The sequence below is a fragment of the Xenopus laevis genome, chromosome 3S (genome assembly GCF_017654675.1).
Source record: "Xenopus laevis strain J_2021 chromosome 3S, Xenopus_laevis_v10.1, whole genome shotgun sequence".
NCBI classification, from domain to species: domain Eukaryota; kingdom Metazoa; phylum Chordata; class Amphibia; order Anura; family Pipidae; genus Xenopus; species Xenopus laevis.
Genome location: NC_054376.1, coordinates 87978847 through 88004438, shown reverse-complemented (window position 1 = coordinate 88004438; position 25592 = coordinate 87978847). Strand labels below are relative to the sequence as shown.

Below are 25592 nucleotides of genomic sequence, written 5' to 3'. Positions count from 1 at the left end.
GTAAATTTTCATAATAATATACTTTTCTAGTACTATGTGCCATTGGGTAATTATGAATTGAAAACTGCCATTTTAAAAAATAAGGACCGCCCCATGGGATCGTAGGATTCACTGTGCACACAAACATACCAACAAACCATACTTCTTAGGTCACATGAGCCAATTAACAGACAGAGTTGTGTCTTTTGCTTCAACACTTCTTCCTGTTACAGTTAGAGTTGTAGTATTTCTGGTCAGGTGATCTCTAAGGCAGCACACAGACATCAAATTTTTAATACTCGGATGAATTTAAACGACCTGAAAACTCAAATCGAATTCGATCAAACTCGATTTGAGTATTATATCCGAAAATAACTTGAATGTCAGGAAGGCTGCAAACATCTCCAGTTTGATCCCTGCACCTTTCCCATTGACTTAAACCGTAATTCGGCAGATTTTAGGTGGTGAATAATCAAATTTGAATTCTAAAAGGGCCAGAGTATGATAAATTTCAAAAATCGAATTTGAATTTTTTTTTTTAAAAAAAAACTCGAATCGAGTTTGGATAACTCCCTAGTCGAATTTGGCAGTTTTGAATTTTCAATTCGACCCTTGATAAATCTGCCCCTTGGTGTTCAATTTGGCAGTTTTGAATTTTCAATTCGACCCTTGATAAATCTGCCCCTTGGTGTTCCAGGCTAGTATGTCAGTAAACCAGGTGCAGATCGAGCTCAATTTGCTACATTAGATACACAGATACATTTGTGGAATATTAGTAACCTCACATCATTTAATAGATGCATTTCTAAAAAAAACTATTTAGAGGGACCAAAGATAAGAAATTTATCAACTACTGTATAAAACTAAACGGTTTACAGAGTAAGAGATGGCAAAGTATCACTTTAAGTGAATAAAGTAGAAGAAAACAAACTATTCTCTGCAGACATAAGATTACAGACACTGCAGGTGATTTCTACAGTTTGTATCTGTTTATGAAGTAACTACAAATAAACTATTTCTTGTAAATAAAAAGTATGAGAAAAAATGTCATATTACAACTCTAGAGAGACATGAATGGTACATGATTATCTTATTCAGCAAGAACTGAAGCACATCTGTTATCTGCTATGCAAATAAGTACCCTATACCTGAATTTTAATTTAAACAGCTTATTTTAATAAACGGCAGTTGTACTACTAAGTAGTCTTTGAACTTTTGCATCTGCTAGTCCCGTAAATATACAAATGGAGATTGAGATGAACTTTGACATTCAAAACTATGTCTGGCCTTGGGATAGACTCAGGATTTTTGTACTCACCGTTAAATCCCTTTTCTCTTCACCTACATTGGGGGAAACAGGCACCAAGGGGATGAAGATCCTGCAGCTTGGAGAATGGACACTAAACTGTTAAAAGTGACTCCTCCTCCTGCTCTGGGCCTCATCCCCTGCCTCCTCCTGTTCAAGTCAGTTGACGAATAGATAACATAGCAATTTGAAAAAAATCTCCTAACATGGAGAACTAGTAACTTGTATTTGCAGAGGCAGTCAGAATGTAGAATATCAACAGGGAGGGAAGGCCTGTGTCCCCCAATGTAGGTGAAGAGAAGGAATTAAAGGTGAGTACAAAAATCCCTTTTTCTCTTCCCAAGATTGGGGGACACAGGCACCATGGGGATGTCCCAAAGCAACCTGAAGGTGGGACACAGTAATCCCTAAGGTGTTCAGTTTTAAACGGTCTGTAACACCTTCCTCCCGAAGCTGGCTTCAGCTGAAGCTTGTACATGCAGCTTGTAGAATCACGTGAAGGTATGAGGAGAACACCAGGTAGCTGCGCGACATACCTGCTCAATAGAAGCTTGGTGCCGAACTGCCCAGAAGTGCTGATTGAGTGTGTAGAATGAGCTCGGACTTTAAAGGTAGGTGATCTACCTTTCACTGAATAGGCTCTGATGATGGTAGAGCATATCCACTTTGCAATTGTCATCTTGGAAGCCCTGGCTCCTGCCCTTGGGCCGTTTGTAAGATCCATCCTTCTTGGGCACAATGAAAAGGTCGGAGTAGAAACTCTTTCCCCTTTTCTCCCTCCATAACCAGCTGAATATGAATAGCCCCTGAAGTTGCTAGCTCCTGGATGATTGTTAGGAACGCTTCTCGCTTGGGGTTGACCCCGGGAATCAGAGAAATTAAGAATCTGCAAGAGGGGTGTTGGGACATTTCTATTAAATATACCTGGGATATTATTTGGGGGACCCATTTGTCTTTGACTTGCTTTGTCCACACCTCCTGAAAGGATCTTAAGCGGCTGCCTAAGAGAATCCCTTCGGGAGAGGGCGTGCCTTCATGCAGAAGTAGACTTTTCCTGGGAGGCTTTGGCAGGCCCCTTTGAGGAGGATCAACTGGCTCCTGCTTGTTATGGTACCGTGTATGGTTGTTCGCGTTAGGTCTATCCATCTGTGTTCTTGTCCTCTGGCCTGACGAAAGGGATGAATGAAGGGCCTACGCTTCAGGGAAGGTCTCTTGGGATTGATCTGAGGGAGTAGAGTACTCTTGCCTCCTGTTGCCTGCGATATGATCTTATCTAGTTCAGCTCCGAAGAGCTGTTTTTCTTGGAAGGGTAGACTTACTAGGGATCTCTTTGAAATTAAGTCAGCCGACCACATCTTTAGCCATAAAAAACGACAGGCTGCAATAGACTATGCAGAACCTCGGTAACCAGCTTTGCCCCGTCTAGGGATGCGTCACAAATGTAGGCTGTGGTGTCTTCTATCTGGGAAAGTAGGAGATCGGTCAAGGGATCTTCAGATCCAAGGAGCTGTGCTACCTGTTCCACCCAGACCTCCATCGCCTTTGCCAACCCAAGCGATTACCTGCTGCCATAAAGGTTGCCTTACAAAAACCTTCAAGCCTCTTATTGGGTCCTTAAATGCAGCTGATTAGCCACTGGAATAGTAGTAGTTCTAGGCAGCCTGGATACTGGTGGGTCGACAACAGCGGGTGACGACCAGAGATCTATGCAGTCCTGGGGAAAAGGGTATGCCTGTGTGAAATGTTTGGATACTTGTACCCTATGATCAGGGTTCTTCCACTGAGACTTGATAATGTTGTCTAGTTGTTCATATGCTGGGAATATACAAGAACTTTTCCTTTGTCTCTTGAGAATGTTCTTCCTTGGCACAGTGGTGGCAGTGGTATCCTCAATATTAAGTACTACCTGCAGGAGTCTCCTCCACTTCCTTCTGCATTCTTGGAGATTTGGGGTCAGGATCCTGTTTCTGATCTGTCCCTCCCCATCAGATGGAAAATCCTGCTCATCAGAGGGTCCCGGAAGAGAATTGGGGGGACGCTTGGGAGCCATTGGACGACTGTCATGTGGCTGTGCTGGACAGATGTTGTAAGACTGTCTAGTGTCTCAGGGATGTGGGCTAAATGCTGTAGGCTGGCAAATGAGAGAGAGCACACACCAATTCAGAGTCAGAGCTCATTTGTGATGCTGTGTTTAAATTAGTGGGTGGAGGGGTTTGTTTAGAATTAGAGGTTGACCTTCATGCTGCACAGGCAGGAACTGAAGCTGCTGGAAATTTTGATTTGCATAAGGCATATCTAAGTAAGACACCAAATTGTGTGTTATGCGCAGATGCAGAGGATTTTGCAAAAACTGCCTCCTCTGCTGTGTCTGCTCCTACTATTCTCCTATATATTCCTGTTGGATATTAGTGAGGGAGAGGCAGGGGATATGAAAACGGCCTCCAGTGACTGTAGGGACCCGCAGAATCTGGAAGAATAATGACACAGGTTACACTTTTCCCCTTAGCCCTATCAGTGTTGCAGTGTGCAATAAGAAAACCTGATCTGCCTTTTGTGTGTGCCAAGGAGAACAGCCGCCAAGCCCGCAGCTAACAAGAGACGCGCGGGAGTTCACTGCTTGTGTAGACGCACAACAAATGCGGAAGTGATGCGATGCGCCTCATAGTTTCCCTGTCATGGGAGGCGTGGAGTAACTGCCATTACCAGAGGACCTGGTCAGTGGTGCACAAGTATTTACTCGTCTTCTACTACGCGCAAGAGATAAAAGAAGAAGAATTAGGGGATCTGAGGTCCCGGCTGTGGTAGCGAGTGAGGAAGGGTTTTAATACTTAATATTAATAAAGTAATAATTACATGGCTGGTGCAGACCTCCATGGAATGGGAACAACAGCCAGGGAGAATGGGGAGAAACCCTGCAGTCCTTGGAAGAGTGGGAAGGCTAAGGTTAGCAATAATTTGTTTAGACACCTACAAAGGCTGGGGAGGTACTAGAATGTAGAACTCTCTGACCCAAAATGTGACTTGACTATTAACCGTAGTTATAATCACTTGCTCCAGCCACTGAGTGTAGTGTGCATCCTTCTGATGACACTAAAAAGAAACTGACTTGAACAGGAGGAGGCAGGGGATGAAGCCCAGAGCAGGAGGAGGAGTCACTTAACAGTTTAGGGTCAGTTATCCAAGCTGCAGGATCTTCATCCCCATGGTGCCTGTGTCCCCCAATCTAGGGAAGAGAAAATTACAATTTTGTATCTAGAATGATCAATAAGCAAGGTGGGTAAAAATCTTGACAATCATGACAATGTCTTTAATTCAATATGCTTTGTGCAGATATTGCAAGGTCAGTTGCAAGTAACGTAATTAAAAAAAATTGGTGATGCAACCTCTATATGTAAACCCTAAATGGCAATATGGCTATAAAACCTATACTAGCATCTCATTTTTGGGCATCCTTGTTGTGATAAATTTTCATTAAGCAGAAAAATGCTTACTGCACCTGGGCAGTAACTCAAAACAACAAGTTAGTGATTAGTTTTTTTTTTATATAAGCCAGATACAAGTCGGACACTCAAAGAAACAAAATGATGGGTAATTGGGTAAATGCTAATTTTACCATTAAAGGACAAGGAAAGGCAAAGAAATAAAATCCCATTTTAACTTTCTTTAATGAAAAAGAAACCTATCTCAAATATACTTTAATTAAAAAATATGTACCGTTTTTATAAGAAACCCGACTGTGTATGCAGTGAAATCCTCCCTTCATTTACTGCTGTGGATTGGAATTGTCAGATGGTCCCTAAATGCTGAGTAGGGAAACAATCATACTTATGAACAGCAGGGGGAGCCCCCACCTTACTAAACAGCCATGCAGAATTCAAGCAGCTTTGTTTATGACGATCCCTAAGCAGCCCAGACCACACTGAGCATGTGCAGGGTCAGGCAAAGATGTTTAACAAAGTTACAAGATGACAGCCCCCTGTGGCCAACTTTGAAAGCATAAATCATTTGTTTGATTAGGCTTTGTGGTGCAGTGAGTTCATGCTTATGTTTACTATACAAAATACAGCATTTCTAACCTTATTCTATTTTAGACTTTCCTTGTCCTTTAAGCCTTGTGTAAGCTTTGACCTTTCACCGATTGCCTTGTCCTAACATTATTTATCATCTTACATTGCACTTCTTTCTGTGATCATACTCTTACAATTACCAGTACAGTAACAGGCTAACCCTACCTGTAGGATTTAAAAACAAGAAGGGGACTTTTATATGGTCCAAATGGCAATGGTCGAGTGTCTGTCTGCTTTGCAGGAAATATATCCACATCAACAGGTATTTCCTAAAGAAAGGACACAAAAGTGTTAAATTAATAATCACTTAGCAACAAATAAACAGATTTTTAACAAATAATTACCTTTCCTGAAGTACACTTTTCTTGAGGCAATATTAGTTCACTGAACTCTAAAAGCAGCTCTTCCAATTTATGGGTGTTGGAATAAAGGCTTCTCAACTCCTCAATTTTTAATCCTAAGAAAAGTTCTGAACTGTCTGGACTCATTATGGAAGGCTTATTTAAACTGTCCTTATTGGGAGTATGTTCGGTATGCTTCAGGTTTGGTTTTGTAACAGAGTTGTCTCTAAATGACCTTCTCCTCTCTTTAACACACACAGTCAACTCTTCATCCTCATCATTTTCCTCTGCATCAAGGGTTATTTTGTCTTGTGAAAGGTCAAGAAGTGAAGGCTGTGGAAGAACAAATTCAGGTGTCTCTTCTATCACAGGGTGATGGTGAATGGTCTGCTCTTTTAATTTCTGGGACTGCATTTCTTTCAGTTTTAGAATCTTGAGGGCATATTCCTGCTCCAATAGCTGCAAACGCTTTTTTTCTTTAGCAATTGCCTCAGCAGACTCCCGAACAGGACTGGTTGTTATATCATTTTTGAAGATTTTATTTGCCTATTAAAAAAGCCATACCACAGAACAGACTAATTAAAAACCAAGACATGAACTGCATTTTTGTTTACAATGTACAATCCACAGAACTAAAACATACACATTTTTTTCAATTCCATTTTCAGATAATTCACCCTAATTTTCTATTTGTAACCATTTTTATAAATAAAAGTGTAAAGTTTCATTTTTCACCTAATATCTTTCAGCCAACTCTGTAAATGTTTCTAAATTGAGACATTTAGTTGATACATTTCTTATCTTTGATCCCTGATGTAAGAATTCATACAATATTTGTTAATATTACACAGGTGCTGCTCATAAATGTATCAACTAAATGTAGCATATTGTTCAGAATCTTTATCTGGATTACGGAGCTGCCGGACTTAAAGGGCACCTGTGGCCAAAATATATATTATCCCCAATCAAAGGTGCGGCCTAATAGAGCCGCGCTTTAGTTAAGGGTAACAGTAGTTTTCTTTAAACAGGTGAACAGCCCTTTTAAGTAGCTTCCTGCGCAATTGCTGTTTTTAAAACAATTCTTACAAGAGATTTGCAGAAATGGCAATACGAGTCCCATGGAAATTAGAGATTTCAGAGCTTTGCCTAAACCGCCTAAATCCATTTAAGTACTACACAACAGACCAGACTTTAAGTAACCTTTCCTCCGTGCTCCTAAAGTTTAAAGAATTTTGTGGCTACACAAAACCTGTATGAAAGCAACCATTAATAGCATTTCTGACCTCCAGCTAGCCAATAGGTTTCAATGACTTAAAAAGAAGGGTATATTGTCCCAATAAATCTGTACACCTCATATCTTGTGAGCCACTACAAGCACAGGTTTACTTAATTAACTTGCATTAAGTATTACTAAATTTTCATTGAATTACAAAACTTACACCAGTTGTTTTTTGCTCCAGTTTTCGCTTTCCCATTTCCTGACTAATCAGTGCCTTCGTACGAGCAAGTTCCTCACTGTATTTCAACGCAAGGGTCTTCTTCTCCTGAACTCTAAGCTGAACTCTGGTAATCTATGGTGAAAAGCAAATTCAAGAAATTTCTGAACATTAATAAATGTTGGGGATGGGAAACCGAGCCTTAAAATAATCCAAATGAACAAACCAATAAGCTGTACCTGCTCTTGAAGATTCTTAAGAAACATTCTATTTGCATTAAGGAACTTTTCTGTTACTTGCATCTGCTCAGTAAGTCTGGTAATCTTAAGCTCTGCTGTTTTAATAGATTCGTTTTTCTTTGCCTCTTGCTGCAAGAGATGCTTAAGGACAGATTCATCTTTTAGTAATAGCATCCTGTTAAAAAAAGAAAAATAATAAAATAAATACACTTAAGCAGACTTAATCGAGTGCAGCACCAAGATGTCAAAGAAAATTCAATGTTTTCCCAACATTTCTATTTTTCCTCTGCACTCTATTTGAAGCAATATTTCCACTTCCTATTAAGCCACCCTGATAACTCCTTAAAAACATTTTTACAACTATAACCTACTGTAGGACAATGTAATGCTAAGTTCAACTAAAGGGAAAAAAGGTTTTATGCCTTGCAAGTCTCATAAATGGACATGTAACACGACAAACTTCTTTAAAAGGTGCAGTGAATGTCTTACTCCCAGAAACTTTTCGGATTATTTTATTTTCAATTGTTTTTAGTTATTAGTCCTCTTCAGCCTCTTTCCAGCATTCAAACTTTTTCTGTGGGGTTACAATTTTAATCTTCCAATTTAGGCCCTCTCCTACTCATCTTCTAGCCTGTTATTCAAACCACTGCCTGGTTGCAAGAGTAATTAAGGCTGTAGGAACCAGATAGCTGCTGAAACATTCAGATGTAAAAAGAGTTGGGGAGCAACAGAAGCATAAGTTCCTAGGGGTGCACTGCCAAATAAGGGCTGTGATTGGCTATTGGTAGTCCCTATGTAGATTGGTAGCCTACAGGAGTTTGTGGCAGTACAGATTTTTTTGCAACCAAAACTTGCCTCCAAGCCTAAAATTCAAAAATAAGCACCTGCTTTGAGGCCACTGGAAGCAACATCCAAGGGGTTGGATGTTGCTCACGAGCTATTGGTTGGGGATCACTATTCTAGGCCAAACTATGAATACTATTATAGCTAATTCAGTAGAGTAAGACTTAGCTACTTGCATATTTACATTTTTATTTGTAGGTGAAAACGGTTATACTGGATGACAAAAAGCATCTTTATTTGATTGACCTTTAAGTGGACCTGTTACCCTAAGAAATCATTCCAAATTAATTTCTATTGTTTTGTCAAGCAAAACAAACCTTACATTATGTAAATTATTCAGATCTTGTTTCCTGCTTGCTGAAATTTAAAATTACAGCAAACAGGCAGACGCCATTCTGTGGACAATTATTAAAGGCATATGTTCATGGGAAAAAACACTTCAATTAATAGTGCTGATCCAGCAGAATTATGCACTGAAATCCATTTCTCAAAAGAGCAAACAGATTTTTTTATATTTAATTTTGAAATCTGACATGGGGCTAGACATATTGTCAGTTTCCCAGCTGCCCCAGTCATGTGACTTGTGCTCTGATAAACTTCAGTTACTCTTTACTGCAAGTTGGAGTGATATCATCCCCCCTCCCTTGCCTAACAACAAAACAATGGGAATGTAACCAGATAACATCTTACTGGTAGATCTAAGAAAATCCAGGTCCCATTGCAACACAATCAGTTACATTAAGTAGAAAGAGAGAAACAACAACCTGCTAGAAAGCAGTTCCATCCTAAAGTGCTGGCACTTTCTGAAAGCACATGACCAGGCAAAATTACCTGAGATAGCTGCCTACACACCAATATTATAAATAAAACAAAATGCTCTTGCTGGTTCAGGAATTAAATTTTTTTATGGTAGAGTGAATTTTTTGCAGTGTAATTTAGAAATAAAAACATCATAAAAATCATGACAGAATCCCTTTAAGCCAAGGTTTGCATCACCCCAAAACTTGTGTCTGCGCCAGAATGAGGAAGCGAATGCCCCCCACGTTTTATTATACAGATTATTATGTCGAGTGACAAGTCCCCTTTAAGGCCAGATCCATACATTTTATTGCTGCAATAGATTGATAGTTTTCAATTTTAAAAGCATCACAACTGCATCACAATCTGTAAAATCATCACAACTGCAAATCAAGATATGAAATAACACATATCAATTCAAAAGCAAAATTAAAAACACTTACATATGTCTCTTATGTTTTGCTTCAACTTCCAAGATCTTTGTATTAACTACTGGTTTTCTACTTCCTTCTGTTTCCATGTCAGAGTCGGCTGGAGATAAAGACCCTTTGGACTGTTCACATTTTAACAGTTTCTGTTTCTCCCGACTAAACAGACAGAAGAGGAGTTTCATTTTCTATGCCAATACACAGTCAGCTTAACTGAATATTGTATGTATCTTTGCCACTGTTGCCTCCTACTGTCAGTTACAAAAGTTACAATCTACCTTCAAATTTGGCTGAGTTGCCCACAAAAAAACTGCTTAGGAAGTAAACACTGTGTATCGAATAATAATATGGTCACATAAAAGAAAAGTAACTAATCAACTTAACAACATACATTTCAAATTTAAGAGAAGGATTTGTAAATTTATGCTTTGCTGTTCTGAATCTTAAAACAATGTAGCAGAAATCTGGTCTAGCCAGCACTCCATTTCCCACAATGCCTTGCATGCTTATTTATAGGTCTGTAATGACCTGACTTTGCTACAATTTATAACCGTAAGCATTGCAATTTATAACTATAAGCATGGTAGCAATTACATCTAAACATGACTTTAAAATAACTAGAAATCTGGAAAGGCGAATTTAAAATACTATTTGTTGATTTACCTTCAACCTTCATCCAGACCCAAATACATACATCCAGTAATTTTACTATATGGTACTATATAGTCTGACTAATTTTCTTATTACATTTACTGTTAAACCCCTACAAAATGTAATATAAAATTGCAAAAAAAAAAAAGTCGTAGGCCTATCTCCTCCTTCAACTAAATATTAAACGGGTTGATAAAAAAAACCTGGTGGGCGTTCTGAACCAAACCCCCAGAAAGCACATTATTTTATTAAATACAATAAAAAAAGCACAGTCCTTGCACCCCTGAGTTTGTAGATTGGTTTTATATGGGTACAATACCTGGCAATCTCTTCTTTCAATAGTCTGTATTCTATCTTTTTGTCATCAGGTAGTGCATCTGGTGTCCTCATGGGGTCATTTTCTTTTTCGGATTTTGATTGTGCTCTTGGCATGGAAGCCTAGACAACAAACAGATACATTTGATTTATTTTAAAGACTTCCCATAAATTTTAAGAGTTCCCTTGAACATTATCTGTAATGTTTGGCTATATTTTAAGGGATAAAAGCCAAATATTTTTTATTCACCTCTGCCGTTCTTCTTGCTTCTTTGATCATGGACTCAAGTCCTCCAAAAACACTATGATTTGTGTCGATTGGTTCTCCATCAGAATCACTGTCATCTGAAGCATTTAGTGTCACAACTACGGACTTGTGTTTTGGAAGCTGAAATGTGAACAGAAGAGAAAAACATTAGTGTCAGATTCCATAATAATAAAAATAATAATAAAACAACCATGTATAACATATTGGTAAAATAATAGTGCTGTGATGGCTCTCTACTTCAGCAAATATAAGAGCCTTCTAAGGTGTTATCAACGAAAATACCTTACGGATTAAACTTCTTGGTTTTTTGCACATATATAGACAAACATATGGCTGGGCAATCTCGCCAATTTAAAAAATCAAATTACAGACAGGAACGAATTACTACTTACAGAAAGGACATGATTATTAACAGGCATTATATTAAATGGATTATTGTACGGATATTACAAGATTATTCAATGTTGCTACAGAATGCACAGCTTTTTATGTGGATATTAAATTTATATCTAAAATACTAATATCAGACTTGTATTGTAAATTTTTAATATATATATATATATATATATATATATATATATATATATATATATATATATATATATATATATATATATATATATATATATATATATATATATATATACACATACATATATATACATATATATAGTGAGTCTGTCAATAAATTAAGTGTAACCTAATTGCTTTTTGACCTTAAATTTATTTAAGAACATCAAATGTCTTACCTTTATTGCACGTCTAATAGGTCTCAGAACTCGGACTATCTGAGTAGTAGTTTTACGGTGATGAGAGGCACTGTTAATACTAGTGGATGTTAGTGTGATCCTAGGCACAGGCATAATATTGTTGAGAACAGGTGGTGAGGAAGGCTGGCTGTGGCTAGTAGGTTCCTAATAAAACAAATGAGATCATCACATGCAAAATAAAAGGTTTACTCACAGGCTGCAAATCTCCATAATGACATGTGCATTGTCACAGAGATGAAAAAATACCAAATGGTTTAGTTGAACAGTAAAATATGCAATCCAGGGCTGCTGCTGACCAAATTAAATAAATTTAAGAACCATAAAAATGCTCATTGCAAACCGTCTCAGTTTAGCCTACAAAAAAATAATTAAAAAGCGAACACCATTTTTAAAGGGGTCGAACGAAAATAAAAATGTAATATACGCTTCATCTTACTGAAATAAGAACATTTCTAAACATCCTGTACTGTTAATAAAATAACCAAATTACTCTTCACTGTCCTCAGCAACCTCTTTCTTTTCACGTCATGCAGTAGGTGGGAGTCCGTTTTTGATTGATAGTTAGGTGTAATATATGGGGGTTTGCACCCTTTGGCTAGAAGATGCATTCGAGCTCACTCCTTTATGATGACCAGCTCTGATGGAAAGGGAGCCACCCTAAAAGGAATGTTAAACCTACCTGTCAAAACCTAACCCAGACAGCAAGTTAAGAGAAAAATTCCTGCTAATGAGATAGTGAAGAGTAACTTGATTATTACATAAACGGTACAGTATTTTTAATTGAATATATTTAGAAAGTTTATTTCTGTTATACTACATTTTCATGATATATCCCCTTTAAGGCTGCAATGGGTAGTGCAGACTTTTTTTTCTTGTTTCAAAGTTTTTATTGTTTTACATAGTTTGTTGACAAGTTGGCACATACATAAAATATATAATTTACAGTTCTGAAGATAAGATAGTTTTGGTTACATAGTCTCATAAGTTATGGGTGTCATTGAGCATAGATTGCCATAGTGATGTAGGGCAGACATATTAACAAATAACCTCCTACCCAACTGCACTACAATTTAATGCAGTACCCTACTTAAATGTACCTGTATTTCCCTCATTTCCACCAACTTGCCGTCCATAATATAAACGGACGAAAATAAATTAGATAATGTGGACCTTTGCACTGTACAAGCCAATGGTTATAACAATACTTGCATCTCTCAATTACAAATAAAAAAGGGGAAAAAAAGCACAGTATAAAATAGCGGAAAAGGAAAATTTAAATGTAGAAGATAAAAACTAAAAATATGACATGAAGAGAACAGATAGAACAAACATGGAAGGAGATTAAAGAATGCTGGCAGGACAACTCCAGTAGCTTTTCTCTTGGGACAGCCAATTTAGGGTCAAAAAGAAAGACGATGGAGTTTGGGGACTCTGGCAGATAACTTTATCTTCTCAAGCCTGCTTAAAATAAGAAAGCATCTAAAGAAAATGCACGAGTGGGATCTTAGATGCTCCTTGGCTCACCTAGTGACTGTCTAAAGAACTCAACTAAAGATCAGAGCTGATCACTTATTAAAGGGGTGGTTCATCTTTAGGTTAACTTTTAGTATGTTATAGAATGGCTAATTCTAAGTAGCTTTTCAATTGGCCTTACCAGCTTTTAAATGGGTGGTCACTGACCACATCTAAAAATAAAATGTTCTGTAAGGCTACACATGTATTGTTATTGCTACTTTTTATTACTCATTTTTCTATTCAGGCCTCTCCTGTTCATGTTCAAGTCTTCTGCAAATCAATGCATGGTTGCTAGGGTAACTTGTACCCAAGCAACCAAATTACAAAAATTCCAAACTGGAGAGCAGCTGAATAAAAAGCTAAACAAAAAAACACATAATAAAAAATGAAAACCACTTGCAAATGGTCTTAGAATGCCACTTTCTACATCATACTAAAATGTAATTTAAAGGTGAACGACCCCTTTAAAAACGTGCATTTATATGCACAAAAAAATCTTCCATTTAAAATTTTAAATATATATTGTATAGGCTGTTTCAAAAAATGATTTAATGGATTGAACAGATAGACCTACAAACACAATAGGTCTCAAATGTCAGCTTACCTCTGGTTTGTAAGCCCTTTTAGTTGCTAAAGACTTTAGTAGTTCTTCACGTAGCAGCATCTCTTCTTCCTCTTCTTCATCTGCAAAAGGAGGTTTTGGAGGCTGCTCTGGTTCTTCAGGAGGGAGTGGAGGTGGCGACAATGGTATTTCAGGAGATTCGCTAAAATTAGCTTTCTGAAATATGCGCTTTGACTCATGAGGCTGTAAAGACAACAAACACTTTTAAGATAAAGGTCTCGTAAAAGTCTGCTAAAATACAAGTAAGAGTACATTTTTATAATCCACAGACTATACACTTTGCAATCAAAAAGGGTAGAATCTGATTAAAGCCTCAACTTTTTTTGTTCAAACAGACATGTATGCGTAGTAAGATATATAGCAGATCTTGGAAGTAAGAGCAGTCTGGAGTGGGTCTGTGTTCTCAAACACCATTGAGGGCACTTTAAAAAAAAATCTAACATTATAAATAAACACTGGAAACTGTATATACAGTATTATTGAAAGATGCCTTGGTAGCTTTTCTGTCACAGACATGCCTTTTATCTCACGGTTTACCTTTCTTTTGCCAGAAGTGGCAGGGCATCAGATGGAGAATTTGTAAGGCTTTGTTCAGTCTGCAGAGAGCTGATGTTACAGTTACAGGGCCCTAGGAACATTCTTGAGCTTAAAGCTTGTTGGGAAGAGCTCTGATACAGAACATATGAAGTGACTCTTATTTGGTAAATTTCTCCATATATATATGTAAATAATGTCAGCCAATTTTGACCTAACTAGCTCCCAAACACCTGTCAGTATGAGAAACTAATGTCAGACAATTTTTTTTCCCGTAATGGCGAGAACAGGATGGTTGTAAATCTGTTCAACTAACTGCATGTGCAACTTTAACACATGGCACTTTAATAATTAAGTTTATCATGCAACTAGCAAAAGGTCCTGATCAAGTCATTCAGTAAATAAGGCGGCCAAACGTATTGCCTTATTGAGTGGTTATGATATAATTGGCCAGCTTTAATTAAAGCATGCTCTGGAAACTCTGTTTTTTCTGTTATCTCTTTGTAGCTGTAACTGAAATCTATGTGGTGTTATAAATTACTTATATAAAAAAAAACTATTAATAGTTATAAAAGTATAATTGAATACCAATGGTAGAATATTTCTGTAGGAATAGCAGGAACATTACAAATGTCAGACTTACCAGTATTCCAGAATGAAATTGTTCGGTTACACACAATACGGATGGAATATATCCAATAGCATGATCACTAGCATATGGATGTCGTCCAGGCGATGAGTCTATTTTTAAAACAAAGGTTGTATGAGGTCTTACTGAAAATTACAAACAAAACAATACAATTTAGCACATAAAGCCCACTTATTTTCATGTTGAAACAATAAAGGTGCAGAATGCCATACTATTCAATATGCGTTTAATAGTACGGATCAATATATGTATGTATTGAATGTATACTCAAATATCTGTACCTTAATAATCCTAACACTGACTTGAACACAAGGTATGGCCTAGATTAAAGTTTTGAGCAAGGAAAGAAAGCTCAAATTCAAGAAGGAAGTAATGAAATCAAAGAAGATTTTAGATCAGAACATTATATCAGTAATTCTTTAGTAGGAGGCCAATATAACATTACAATAATAAAAGGTTTCAACCTCTCTTAAAAGAATAAGAATTTAATTGTAAATCATGCTTGAAGTTTGCTTAAAGTAAGTGTACCTTGAAAGAAGGATGTTAAAATTTTAGCACTTCCTAAGTCAGTATAGTGAGGCTGGCAGGAAATAAATTTAAACTCTAAAGCAGTGTTTTCCAAACTGCTCAACTGAACTTATATAAGGGCATGAGCAATCATTGGGAAAACCACCTTCAAGGTTAGTTACAGAGAGATTTGAATAAAGGTGTATATGCACTCCTAGAAACTCGTTTATGAAATTATATCCTTTTGAATAAATGGTTTTCAAATGCTATTGATTCACGGTACGCCATGGGGAATTTTTCAACTTTTAATTTTTACTTATAAACAACCGATAGTTTGATGGGCTGAGGGATGCCTTGACTTAAAGCCCTGTTCTAACAAAGGCAATAATTTACCTGGGGAATTTGTTTCACTGTCTGTGTCCATTGCAACTTCCTCATAGTTATCATACTGGTAGATTCCTCCGGCACTCTCTGCACACTGTTTATCAGATCGCCTTTGATCTGTATCTAAAGACTGAATGAACAAAAAATAAATAAATAAATGATATGTATATACATACATAAGTGCATGAAATATGTTACTGGCTACGAGAAGCACCAATGAAAACACTAATAATGCAGGGTACAGCTTACTGAATTTAATCCCTTGGGATGGGCAACTTGGTGAGTTTGTCACTGCTGCAAATTTGACATTTCCACTCACATTTTTATCACCATCAAGCAGAAGCAATCATAATATCTATCAAGCAAATATAGTCAGTGAATTACAGTGAATCAAACAGGGAACAAAAAAGGGAGTTTTAATGAAGTTATATATCCCACTTAATGGTAGAATATTATTTGTTAATTGTGCCTGGTTTGATGGTAATACAGACATCAACTGCATTCCTGTATAACAAAATTCCTACCATCCCTAGTCATCTCTATTCTGTTCATTGCCTCCCAATCCTACTACTAGCTAACTAATAACCACCTATGTATCCTATTTCAGTATACTCTGGATTTTAAGTGTAGCTATTGATCACCTTGCTACGTCTGGCCTTGTCTCCTACAAGCTTCATGAAACGATTATACTGTTCCTCTTGATTTGACAGATCTCTAATCTTTCGGATCTCCTCTTCTCTCTTTTTACGTTCCTCTTCCTCGGCTTGTTTTTTTCTCTCTTCTTCTTCCACTCTATGTCGTTCTTCATCTTTCTGTTGTTGCAACTTTTTCCAGGCTTTTGTCCTCTGCCTTCGAATCTCCTGTTTAGCTTTATAGACAGAGGAACACTTAATACAAGATTCACAATATAAAAAGATGCAATTTATCTGTACAGCAGTAATGCAATATGGAAACAGTAGAAAATGTGGTCATCCCTACCTGCATAACCTGGACTGTTAATTTTCTTTGCTACAGAATTTGGTACAGTCTTAGCTTTTTGAATTTCTATTTTAGGCTTCGTGAGTTTCTCTTTGCTTTCTTTCATAACCAATTGTTCTTTCTGTTGCCATTTTTTACTTGCAGACTGTAAAGCAAGTAATCTCAAATGGAGCTCGGACAACTCTTCCTCTTCCTCCACAGGTTTCTGAAATATAATAAATTTGTGGTGTTATATGGCAACAAGGAGAAAACTACGGTTAAATGTGTATGGATAACAACTACCCCTATCCACACTGAAGAAGTTTTACAGCAGCATACTTCATGGAGTTCAGCACCTTGCTAACACAGTTGCAGTGCTGCAAAACAATGATAGCAAATCACTTTATTGTGTTAATTGCAAATTAAAACAGCCATGAACAAAAAAAAAGCTAAAGCGCTAAAAAACAAAAACATTTGGACATAGGCATCTGGAAAGCTGGAACTGTCCATACAGCTTCAGATGCCAAGGTAATACTCGCTTAAAGAAATACGGTCGCAGCTGACAAAATTAATAGAGTGGTAGAAAGCCAATAATACCTGGTTTTGACAGAAACATTTTCCCTGGTAGGAAGTTTTAAACAGCTGCTAACTGTAGTTCAATTGCACAATTCAAAATGGTCTTTCCTGTAAATCAAGTTCTATATACTACTCGGAAGGTGTTGTCTCTTTGAACATACCAAACAGCTAGAACCCTCCAGGTATTAATTTACTTCATGCATTTTAATTATAATATATAATATAATAGTTTGCAAAATCAAGCCATTTTGTCACTTTGTCCTTTAAATTTTGGAGGGGCAGAGATCAATTCATATCAGTCAGTTATTTCATTAATAACATTATGGAACTTTACCATGTAATTTTTATTTTGAATTGGAAAGGTACAGTATGCCTTTAGTGTGCTGAACTGACACAAAACAGTATAAAAAAACTGACTGACTGGTACCAAACAACTGGAGGAAAGTTGTAGCACTTAACAGATAGCCCTCCATCACCTCACACATGCTCAGAATTATTGACACAATACTATGCAGGTCAAAACATTAAATCCTAAGAGTTGACCACAACACTTTGTAAAACAGCAAAGTACAAATTCGGAGGCACTGAGATACACAAATGTTTGCAAGCAGTATAAGTGTACATATAAAATGTATGTGCCCTTTTAGACAAGCAATATAATGCTTAACTGTATCGGGAATATCCGCCTTCTGAGCACACTAAGCAAAAACGAAAGAAATTTATAGGCAAGGGGAAATTCTAAGGCAGACAGAGTTTTGTTGCCCACAGTAAATCTGCGCAACAAATCTCCCAAAAAGAACATCTCCACCTCTAACATTTAAATCACTGCAAGTTAATTACATTACTCGGGGGGGGGGGGGGGGGGGGTGGCAGGGGGAATGTGCTTTATACATGGATGTTTTCAATATTAAAATAAAAAATTGGAACTTCTGAAATAAATATACCTTAGGTTCTTTTGGAATGTTACCATCGCAGGAAACCGTTCCTTCCACAGCAGAAGAATCTGAAAGGAGAAACAGATATGCATTGACTTAAAGGGTCCACTTTTTCCAACATATTTTTAAAGAAAAGCTTGTTCAGAAATACTTTTTACCTATGGTTTTAATTAGGAAATATGTAGGGTTTCTGTTTTTTTACTTAACAGGACAAAATCTGAAACTGAAATTCTACTTACTGACTTAAACAAAACAAATCAGCAATCCAATGCAATGAAAAGCGTCTGTATAATGGGCGGCACTTAATCTCACAGCCTAACAAAAGTTTTGTTTATACACAGAGCTCAGCAGAGTGATGAATGTTTGGGGTGGCTATTTGGTATGTGATCACTACATCTGATACATCACCATAATGAAAATCAAGATGGTTAAGACCAACAACATACTTCACAATCAGACTGATGGTTATTACGTGGATTACACTTGAATCATCCCCATAAGGCTGCCATCAACGTGACCAAAAACCTTTTTTTTTTTTTTTATAAATGTGACTTAGGGCAATGGTACACGGGAAGATTTATCTACGGCAGTCAAATTTGCTTTACTGTGGGAGAGATCTCCCAAATGATGGCATCACATTTTCTGGCAATCAAGCCAAATAGCTGCACATAAAATAATTTACTTGCGACAAGTCTTAGGTTATTGAAAGTGATGCCATTTTTACAGTGGAGACAAAATTCCTTGTGCATCATTGCCCTTAAGGCACTAATCACTACTGATAAGACATGTATAGCCATGTTGATCTGACATAATTACAGTATTTCAATCCTGTATACATTTTTTTTTTTTTAAACATTACAGTGTGTTTGGTTTAAGTTTTATGTGAAAGGAAGGAGTGGACCTTTCCCGCAGTCACCAATGGTGAGACGATTTGGTCATTTTAAGCATCAAATGCCCCTCTCCCATTCAGGCTTCAGCAGCAGAGTAACATTTTCCATTGTTACACTACTGGGAGCATACAAGACAAATTCTTCACAAGGAACACCAGGGAGAGAGGGGCAAGTAGAAAAGTAACTTTCTCTGTCGTCTTAGGGGGACACAGGGACCTGTGGGGTTAAGCTCCACCCTCCGGAGGCAGGACACTTGCAAATTAAAATTATGGGGGCGTGCCAGAGTAGGCTTAACCGCCCACACTGAACTCTCTAATCAGTCCTGCTCCGGGGAGGATGGACACCCATCTCTCAGATGGATTCTTCGGTCAGCCTGAGGCTGACACCCGGGTTGAGACCTACAACACGGTTACCTGTTGTAAAATGGTTAGCCCTCTACAAGGTGAACAACACTGTGGTCAAATCCTAGCCATTTGGCTATACCGACCACCCAGACGATTACCTGCACTGCTGAAACCAGGACAGAAGGTCTGGCCGGTGTGAGGGGTAAGTGGCATAAGTGCCTACTGGGCCTTGCCTGGGGACCGGTTGTACTGCCGTTTTTCCCATACACCCTCCTCGGACCCCCCCCCAAGCTGTCAGAAGCCCTCTCTCTCGTATCCCTGGAACCAGACCTCTGCCATATCTTCCTACCTTCCTACTTTCTCCTTGGCTATGCGCAGCCTTGCGCATTCTCCTGTCACAGTGGTATAGGGCTGACTGCTATACCTTGGGCGCACGTGTCTTGGAACGCATCTGCGTTCCAGCGCTGGGCGCGCTGTTTCGTTGCGATGTTTTTTCACGTCAGTCTGTGGGAGTGCGCCTTACACATGCGCACAAGCTGGAACGCATGCGTCCAGTGGCCATTTTGCACTCAATATCTTGGTAGCACGGCAGCAGCTTCAGCTTTTTCCCTCCACTGTGACCAGAGTCTAGGTCTTTTCCCCCACACGCTCTCTATACTATGGCAGAAGGTAGGTCAGGGGGGCTATTCACTAGGGCGGGGGGGAAGGTTCCCTCCACAGCACAGTCAGAGGGTGAACTTCCTTCCTCGGAGGATGAGGAAGAGGAGAAAGAGGAAGGCAGGGAGAACGATACTCTCCACGATGTGGATGCTATTATTAAGGGAGTGCTTGATATATTGAACTTGTCACAGAAGTCAAGAGGCAACACAAGTCCTCTGTTTTGCTTTCCGGATCATGAACAGTTAACTAGTATCATTCAAGATGAATGGAGTGCACCTGAACGGAAATTCCAGGCCACAAACAAATTCACCAGATTGTACCCCTTTCCAAAGAAGCTGGTTGACAAATGGTCTAACCCACCTGCAGTGGACGCGCCAGTGTCCAGGCTTTCCAAGTCCACCAGGCTACCTGTCACTGACACAGCGGCATTTAAGGAACCTTCAGACAGAAGATCAGAAGGATTCCTGAGGGCAATTTTTTCTTCTGCTGGATCGACACTGCAACCCTATTTGGCTTCAGCTTGGGTGTCCAGAGCCATACAAGCTTGGTCAGAATCCCTGGTTAGAGACATCCAAGATGGCGTTCCTTGGGACGAGCTAGTAACAACCGTTCAAACTATCACAGAGTCAGCAAGTTGCCTCTGCGACTCCACCATATATGCCTCACAACTGACAGCACGCACCTCAGACTTATCTGTAGCAGCACGCAGAACTCTGTGGGCCAAGAACTGGTCAGAGGTCAGACTACGACGACAAACAGGCAATTAAATCAGTTTCTCTGTAGTCGAAAGGGGGACACAGGGCTTCCCGCCAGTCGGCGAGCCATCAACCTGGACCGTTTGGTCACCCTTGAATACTCCCCTGGTTACTGCCAGTTATGTTATATGGTTACCGTTAGCAGCTTTTGGAACAAACTGATTAGAGTGTTCAGTGTGGCGGGGTTAAGCCTACTCTGGCACGCCTCCTTAATTTGCAAGTGGAGGGTAATTTCTCCTACCGCACACCTGTAGTTCACCAATCCTGTAACCGGTGGTGAGTTTCTTCCATTGACCTGGCCGGGTCCCTTAGCAACGCATGTGTATAGAAAACGGATCTGCACACACACTGGTTAATGCAGTCGGGGAGTATCCCCTTTTATTCAGCCACCAAACATTCTTGACATTCTGCATTAACCAGTGTCTGTGTGGATCCGTTTTCTATACACATGGGTGGAGCTTAACCCCATCCGTCCCTGTGTCCCCCTTTCAACTACAGAGAAACAGATTTAACGGTGAGTAACAAAAATCCTGTTTTTAGAATGTCACGCAGGCAGTGAAAATTGTTTTTATGAAAAGAGAGGGATGCCCAGCATTGTAGCAACCCCCCTGTCCAGTGAATTAAGCTTTCCTTGTCTTTTAAAGTCACAGTTCTAATAGCCCAAACATTTAAGTAATAATGCATTATTGGTGCTTGTTATAATATGTATAAAAAAATACCTTGACTGGGGTTTATGAGATCATTTGTGATTTCAGTCTCAACGGCTTCTTCGATAACTTTTTGCTTCTTTTGCTCTGTAACAGGCTTCAGCTTTTGCCTAAGAGGCTTGATTTCAAAGGCCTGAAAAGTCTTCACAGGGGGTTTATCATCTTTAGGAGCTATTGCTTCTGCATTCTCAGCAGTACTTTTCTCTACTTGCACTGGAGGTTCCACTGTTTTTTCTACCACGTTAGCTTCACCTTTAACAATTTCTTCTTTTAAACTCAATGCTAGTTTCTCATCTTTATTAATTGATTCAAGTTCAAGTTTTATCTGTTTGTATTTTAATAAAAGATCCTCAAAGCTCTCCTCTGCAGAATTTTCATTTCTGGATATATGACCTGATTTCCTATTAGGTGATCTTATAGTCGTTTTAGCTGAAACGTTTGTCAAGAAAACAGCTATACATGTACACAATTCATCCACTGCCCCATCCCACCATTTTGTAATGTTAATGCTGTTACTAAAGAGGTCATCTTAAAAACCATGCTATTACAACAAGATTGTGCAATTTATGACTGTACCTCTCTTCACTGAAATTGCATGAGATATTTGAAAAAAAAAAAAAAAACACTTTATCTACTGCACATTTGCAGTCACTGATTCTGTTCAAGGACAAATTCCTTTTTAAATAAATAAGTAAAGAAATAAATTACTACATATAAACCTACATAGCATACAAAGTAGAAAAGGCAATTGAATTTCCCCGTCTTGAGTAAGCACTGACAGGCATAGGTCAACCTGCTAGCATGCACACAGGATGGATTTGGTGCTGAAACAGGAAAACCGTGTCTTTTGCACCAAAATCCAGAACGTTGAAAGGCCTGTGCCCGTCAGTGCATGACAAAGACAAAACAGACAGAAGCATATCAGCCTTATTTCCACTGGTATATCCTGTAAATATATACTGTAAAAAACACCAAATGTGACACTGCACTTAAAGGAGAACTAAAGCCTAACTAAAGATATAGGCTAGAAATGTTGTACATTGTGTTTTGGGCTTATCTACCAGCCCAAGGAAACCACGGCACTTTAGCAATAAATATATGTGCCTCCACATATGTTTCTGTAGCTCCCATCTACTTTTCTGCTGATTCACTGCACATGCTCTGTGCTGTTGACACTTACTGAGCTTAGAGACTGACTCAAAATATACAGTACACATAGAATACAAATGTTCTTATATAGGGTTGATTAGTAATTAATACAGATAATTACTAAATGGCAGCACAGAAAACAGTGCAACTAGCAACAGCATTTAATAATCTACTCTGTAGCATCATCCTATATTACAGGCCAAGCTCATTTTCTGCTTGATAATTTGCGACAACACCTAAGCTTAGATTCTCATCCGCTGCTCAGAGCCTACGGAGCATGTGAGTGTCGCAGACACTTTCCAAGATGGTGACCCCCTGTGACAATTTGAAGTACTGGATCATTGCTGCCATTGAGAAGCTGAAACTATAGTCTGGTGCAATAAGTTCATTATATAAATTATGGCATTTTTAGCCATATTGATTTTTAGGGTTTAATTCTCCTTTAAGGACCAGTCCACTGCTTACAGTGCATAGGAAACACACTTGCTAAAAGTTGTATTGTAGCTTAAATAATTTGATTGTGTTGAAAGTTATAAAAGCAAACAATTACATTTTTTTCAGTGTTAGCAAGAGTGTTTTTTATAGGTGTATATTGTCCCTTTAGACAGTCACTCACTGGTCCATATTTGTTGGTATCTAACCAGTTGGCCTGCCGGCCTTATAGATGGATACAATTGAAGTGGTTATACACCGTACAGCCACCGGCCTATAGTTCTGTTGTTCAGGCCATTTAAATGCAGGAAATAAAGAGGCGTTCCTATTCCCTTACACATCTACTGAAATACTTAAAGGGTTTGTTCACCTTCCAAACACTTTTTTTGGTTCAGTTGTTTTCATATTGTTCCCGAGAAATAAAGACTTTTTTTCAATTATTTTCCATTACTTATTTATTTATTTTTTTTACTGTTTTTCCAAAATCTAAGTTTAAAGTTGAATGTTCGTGTCTCTGGTGGTGTTGCGGATTCTAAACGCTTACAATTTTACAACATTTAGCGGATACATTTCTCAGCAGCATATGTGGAATATTAGCAACTATTGTATCAATTGTAACTGCTTGCAAGGAATGTATCTACTAAATGTATCAATTTAGAACTACCTGTAAGAAATGTATCTACTAAATTTATCATTTTAGAACAGCTTGGGATTTGGCGACCCTTGTCTGTCAGAGCTGCTTTAGAAGGTTAAAAATGACACTTTTACAATTCAATATTAGAAAAACGGTCACACATAGAAACTAGAAAGTAAAGGGAAAAAGTCTTTATTTCTGGTGATCTATCTGAAAACAACTAGTTGGTTGAAGGTGACGCACCCCTCTAATGAACAGGGTGAGTCAGGATGTAGCCCAAGGTGTATGAATATAGGAATTCCCAGTGACCTAAAGTCCTGGAGATTACATGGCAATGACATGACATTTTGGGGTATATTTACCAAAGAGTGAAGTTAATAGTGAAATTCCGCCACTCTCCATTCAATTCTATGGTATTTTTATAGGCGTATTTATCAAAGGGTGAACTTTCAGTTTCACCCATTGATAAATACGCCTTTCAAAATCCCATAGAAATGAATTGAGAGCTGTGGAATTTCACTCTAGTGGCGGAAATTCACTCCTTGATAAATTTACCCCTTTATCTCCCACTAGGAATAAGCATTTACTAATACACAATGCACTGGCTGACAATGTGCATAGACAATCTGTCTAAATGTTTGAAGGAACTGATATCCAAGGCTGTTAAACATACACTCCAACCCTTCTCCTGCACTGACACTTCCCCCTCACACAATGTGACAAATACATAGTTGTGAGTTGGACACAGAGGAGTCCTGGGCAGCTTTGCAGATAAGAGAGAACATATAAAACATAAATATATATGAAGGATACGCTTTCTCGGAGACGGGTCTCCCCTAGCAAAACTGCTAGTCGCCCTTTGGCCACTAGGCTTCGCCGCTCTGTCTCTCCAGCCCCCATCCCAGAAACGTCCACCTCGGGCACGGCCCGCCCAACCCCGGGAGCGGAAGCGACCCAATGTATCGTGGCTGCGTTCCCAAAAGGAAAGCCTCTGGTTGCTGTCTCCTTGCTGCTGCTGCTGTTGTGCACGGAGCGGGGGCCGGTATTGCTCCTTGGGCCTGTAGCCGTGAGACGGCCTCTGCGGGCGGGGCCGGTGTTGGTGAGAGTAGCCGAGAAAGCTCGGTCTGTGCCTGACTGGTAAAGGGCTGTCGGGCCTAACGCTATCATCACTTAGTTCTCCATCTTCCAGTTCTCCCTCCTCTCTGGGGGACGTTGCTCGTACCACGGGGTCGGACATGGCGAGCAAGTACCCCTGGGCCTTCGCTGTAGGCACACAGCTTCTCGTACAGCTTGTGCTCTACCCTAGCCTCGCGAGATTTGCCCGTCCGATTTACGTCACGGGTTAATAAAACTAGAGAAGCATGGAATCCCCTTTCCAAAAGGTTGCCTATCACGTGATCATGTGGCTTTCCGCGGTCATTCAGAAAGGCAGGAGTGTGATTAAAGAATATTCAGAATTTACAAGTACAACATTGATGATATGGATAACTACTATTTATAGCACTATTTATACCTGAACAGACCCTGAACACAGCTTGTACATTTAGAATTTCATCAGTTTATGTTTAGCTGCCGGACATTGTTGCTGTAGAAGTTACAGAACAGGAGGGTCCCGGCCTGGCCTCATTTGACATTTGCAGTGTTGTGAGATATAGGGGACACATATTCCTAACGGGGTCCCTGCTCCCCTTTATATAAGGGCCCAATGCAAAGCTGGGCAGTAGAGTGGACAGCCACAGTGGTGTCAGACAGGACCAGACTGGCAATATGAGGTTTCTGGCAAATGCCAGAGGGGCTGCTATAAGGTGCCATAAAAAGTCACTATTTAGCAGATGGGTCTGTTTGGGCCTCTGTGTGGGGTGATTGGGCTTCTGTGTACCTGAAATGCCAGGGCTTCTTTT

General features: G+C 39.0%; 1 protein-coding gene across 1 annotated transcript in view; it reads right to left on the bottom strand.

Annotated features, from left to right (window-relative positions):
* LOC108713147 (zinc finger C3H1 domain-containing protein) overlaps window positions 1–25038 on the bottom strand; it is a 49874-nt gene extending 24836 nt beyond the window's left edge. Inside the window, exons 1-16 of the mRNA XM_018255953.2 lie at window positions 24505–25038; window positions 21489–21905; window positions 18130–18188; window positions 16631–16835; window positions 16294–16520; window positions 15662–15782; window positions 14756–14853; window positions 13561–13761; window positions 11421–11585; window positions 10654–10791; window positions 10408–10526; window positions 9453–9596; window positions 7369–7543; window positions 7133–7264; window positions 5697–6239; window positions 5518–5621 (exon numbers count right to left, since the gene is read on the bottom strand). Coding sequence (XP_018111442.1) covers window positions 5518–5621; window positions 5697–6239; window positions 7133–7264; window positions 7369–7543; window positions 9453–9596; window positions 10408–10526; window positions 10654–10791; window positions 11421–11585; window positions 13561–13761; window positions 14756–14853; window positions 15662–15782; window positions 16294–16520; window positions 16631–16835; window positions 18130–18188; window positions 21489–21905; window positions 24505–24928 — 3272 coding nt within the window. The 5' untranslated portion in view covers window positions 24929–25038. The remainder of the gene's footprint in view (window positions 1–5517; window positions 5622–5696; window positions 6240–7132; window positions 7265–7368; window positions 7544–9452; window positions 9597–10407; window positions 10527–10653; window positions 10792–11420; window positions 11586–13560; window positions 13762–14755; window positions 14854–15661; window positions 15783–16293; window positions 16521–16630; window positions 16836–18129; window positions 18189–21488; window positions 21906–24504) is intronic.
* Window positions 25039–25592: the final 554 nt, after the last annotated feature.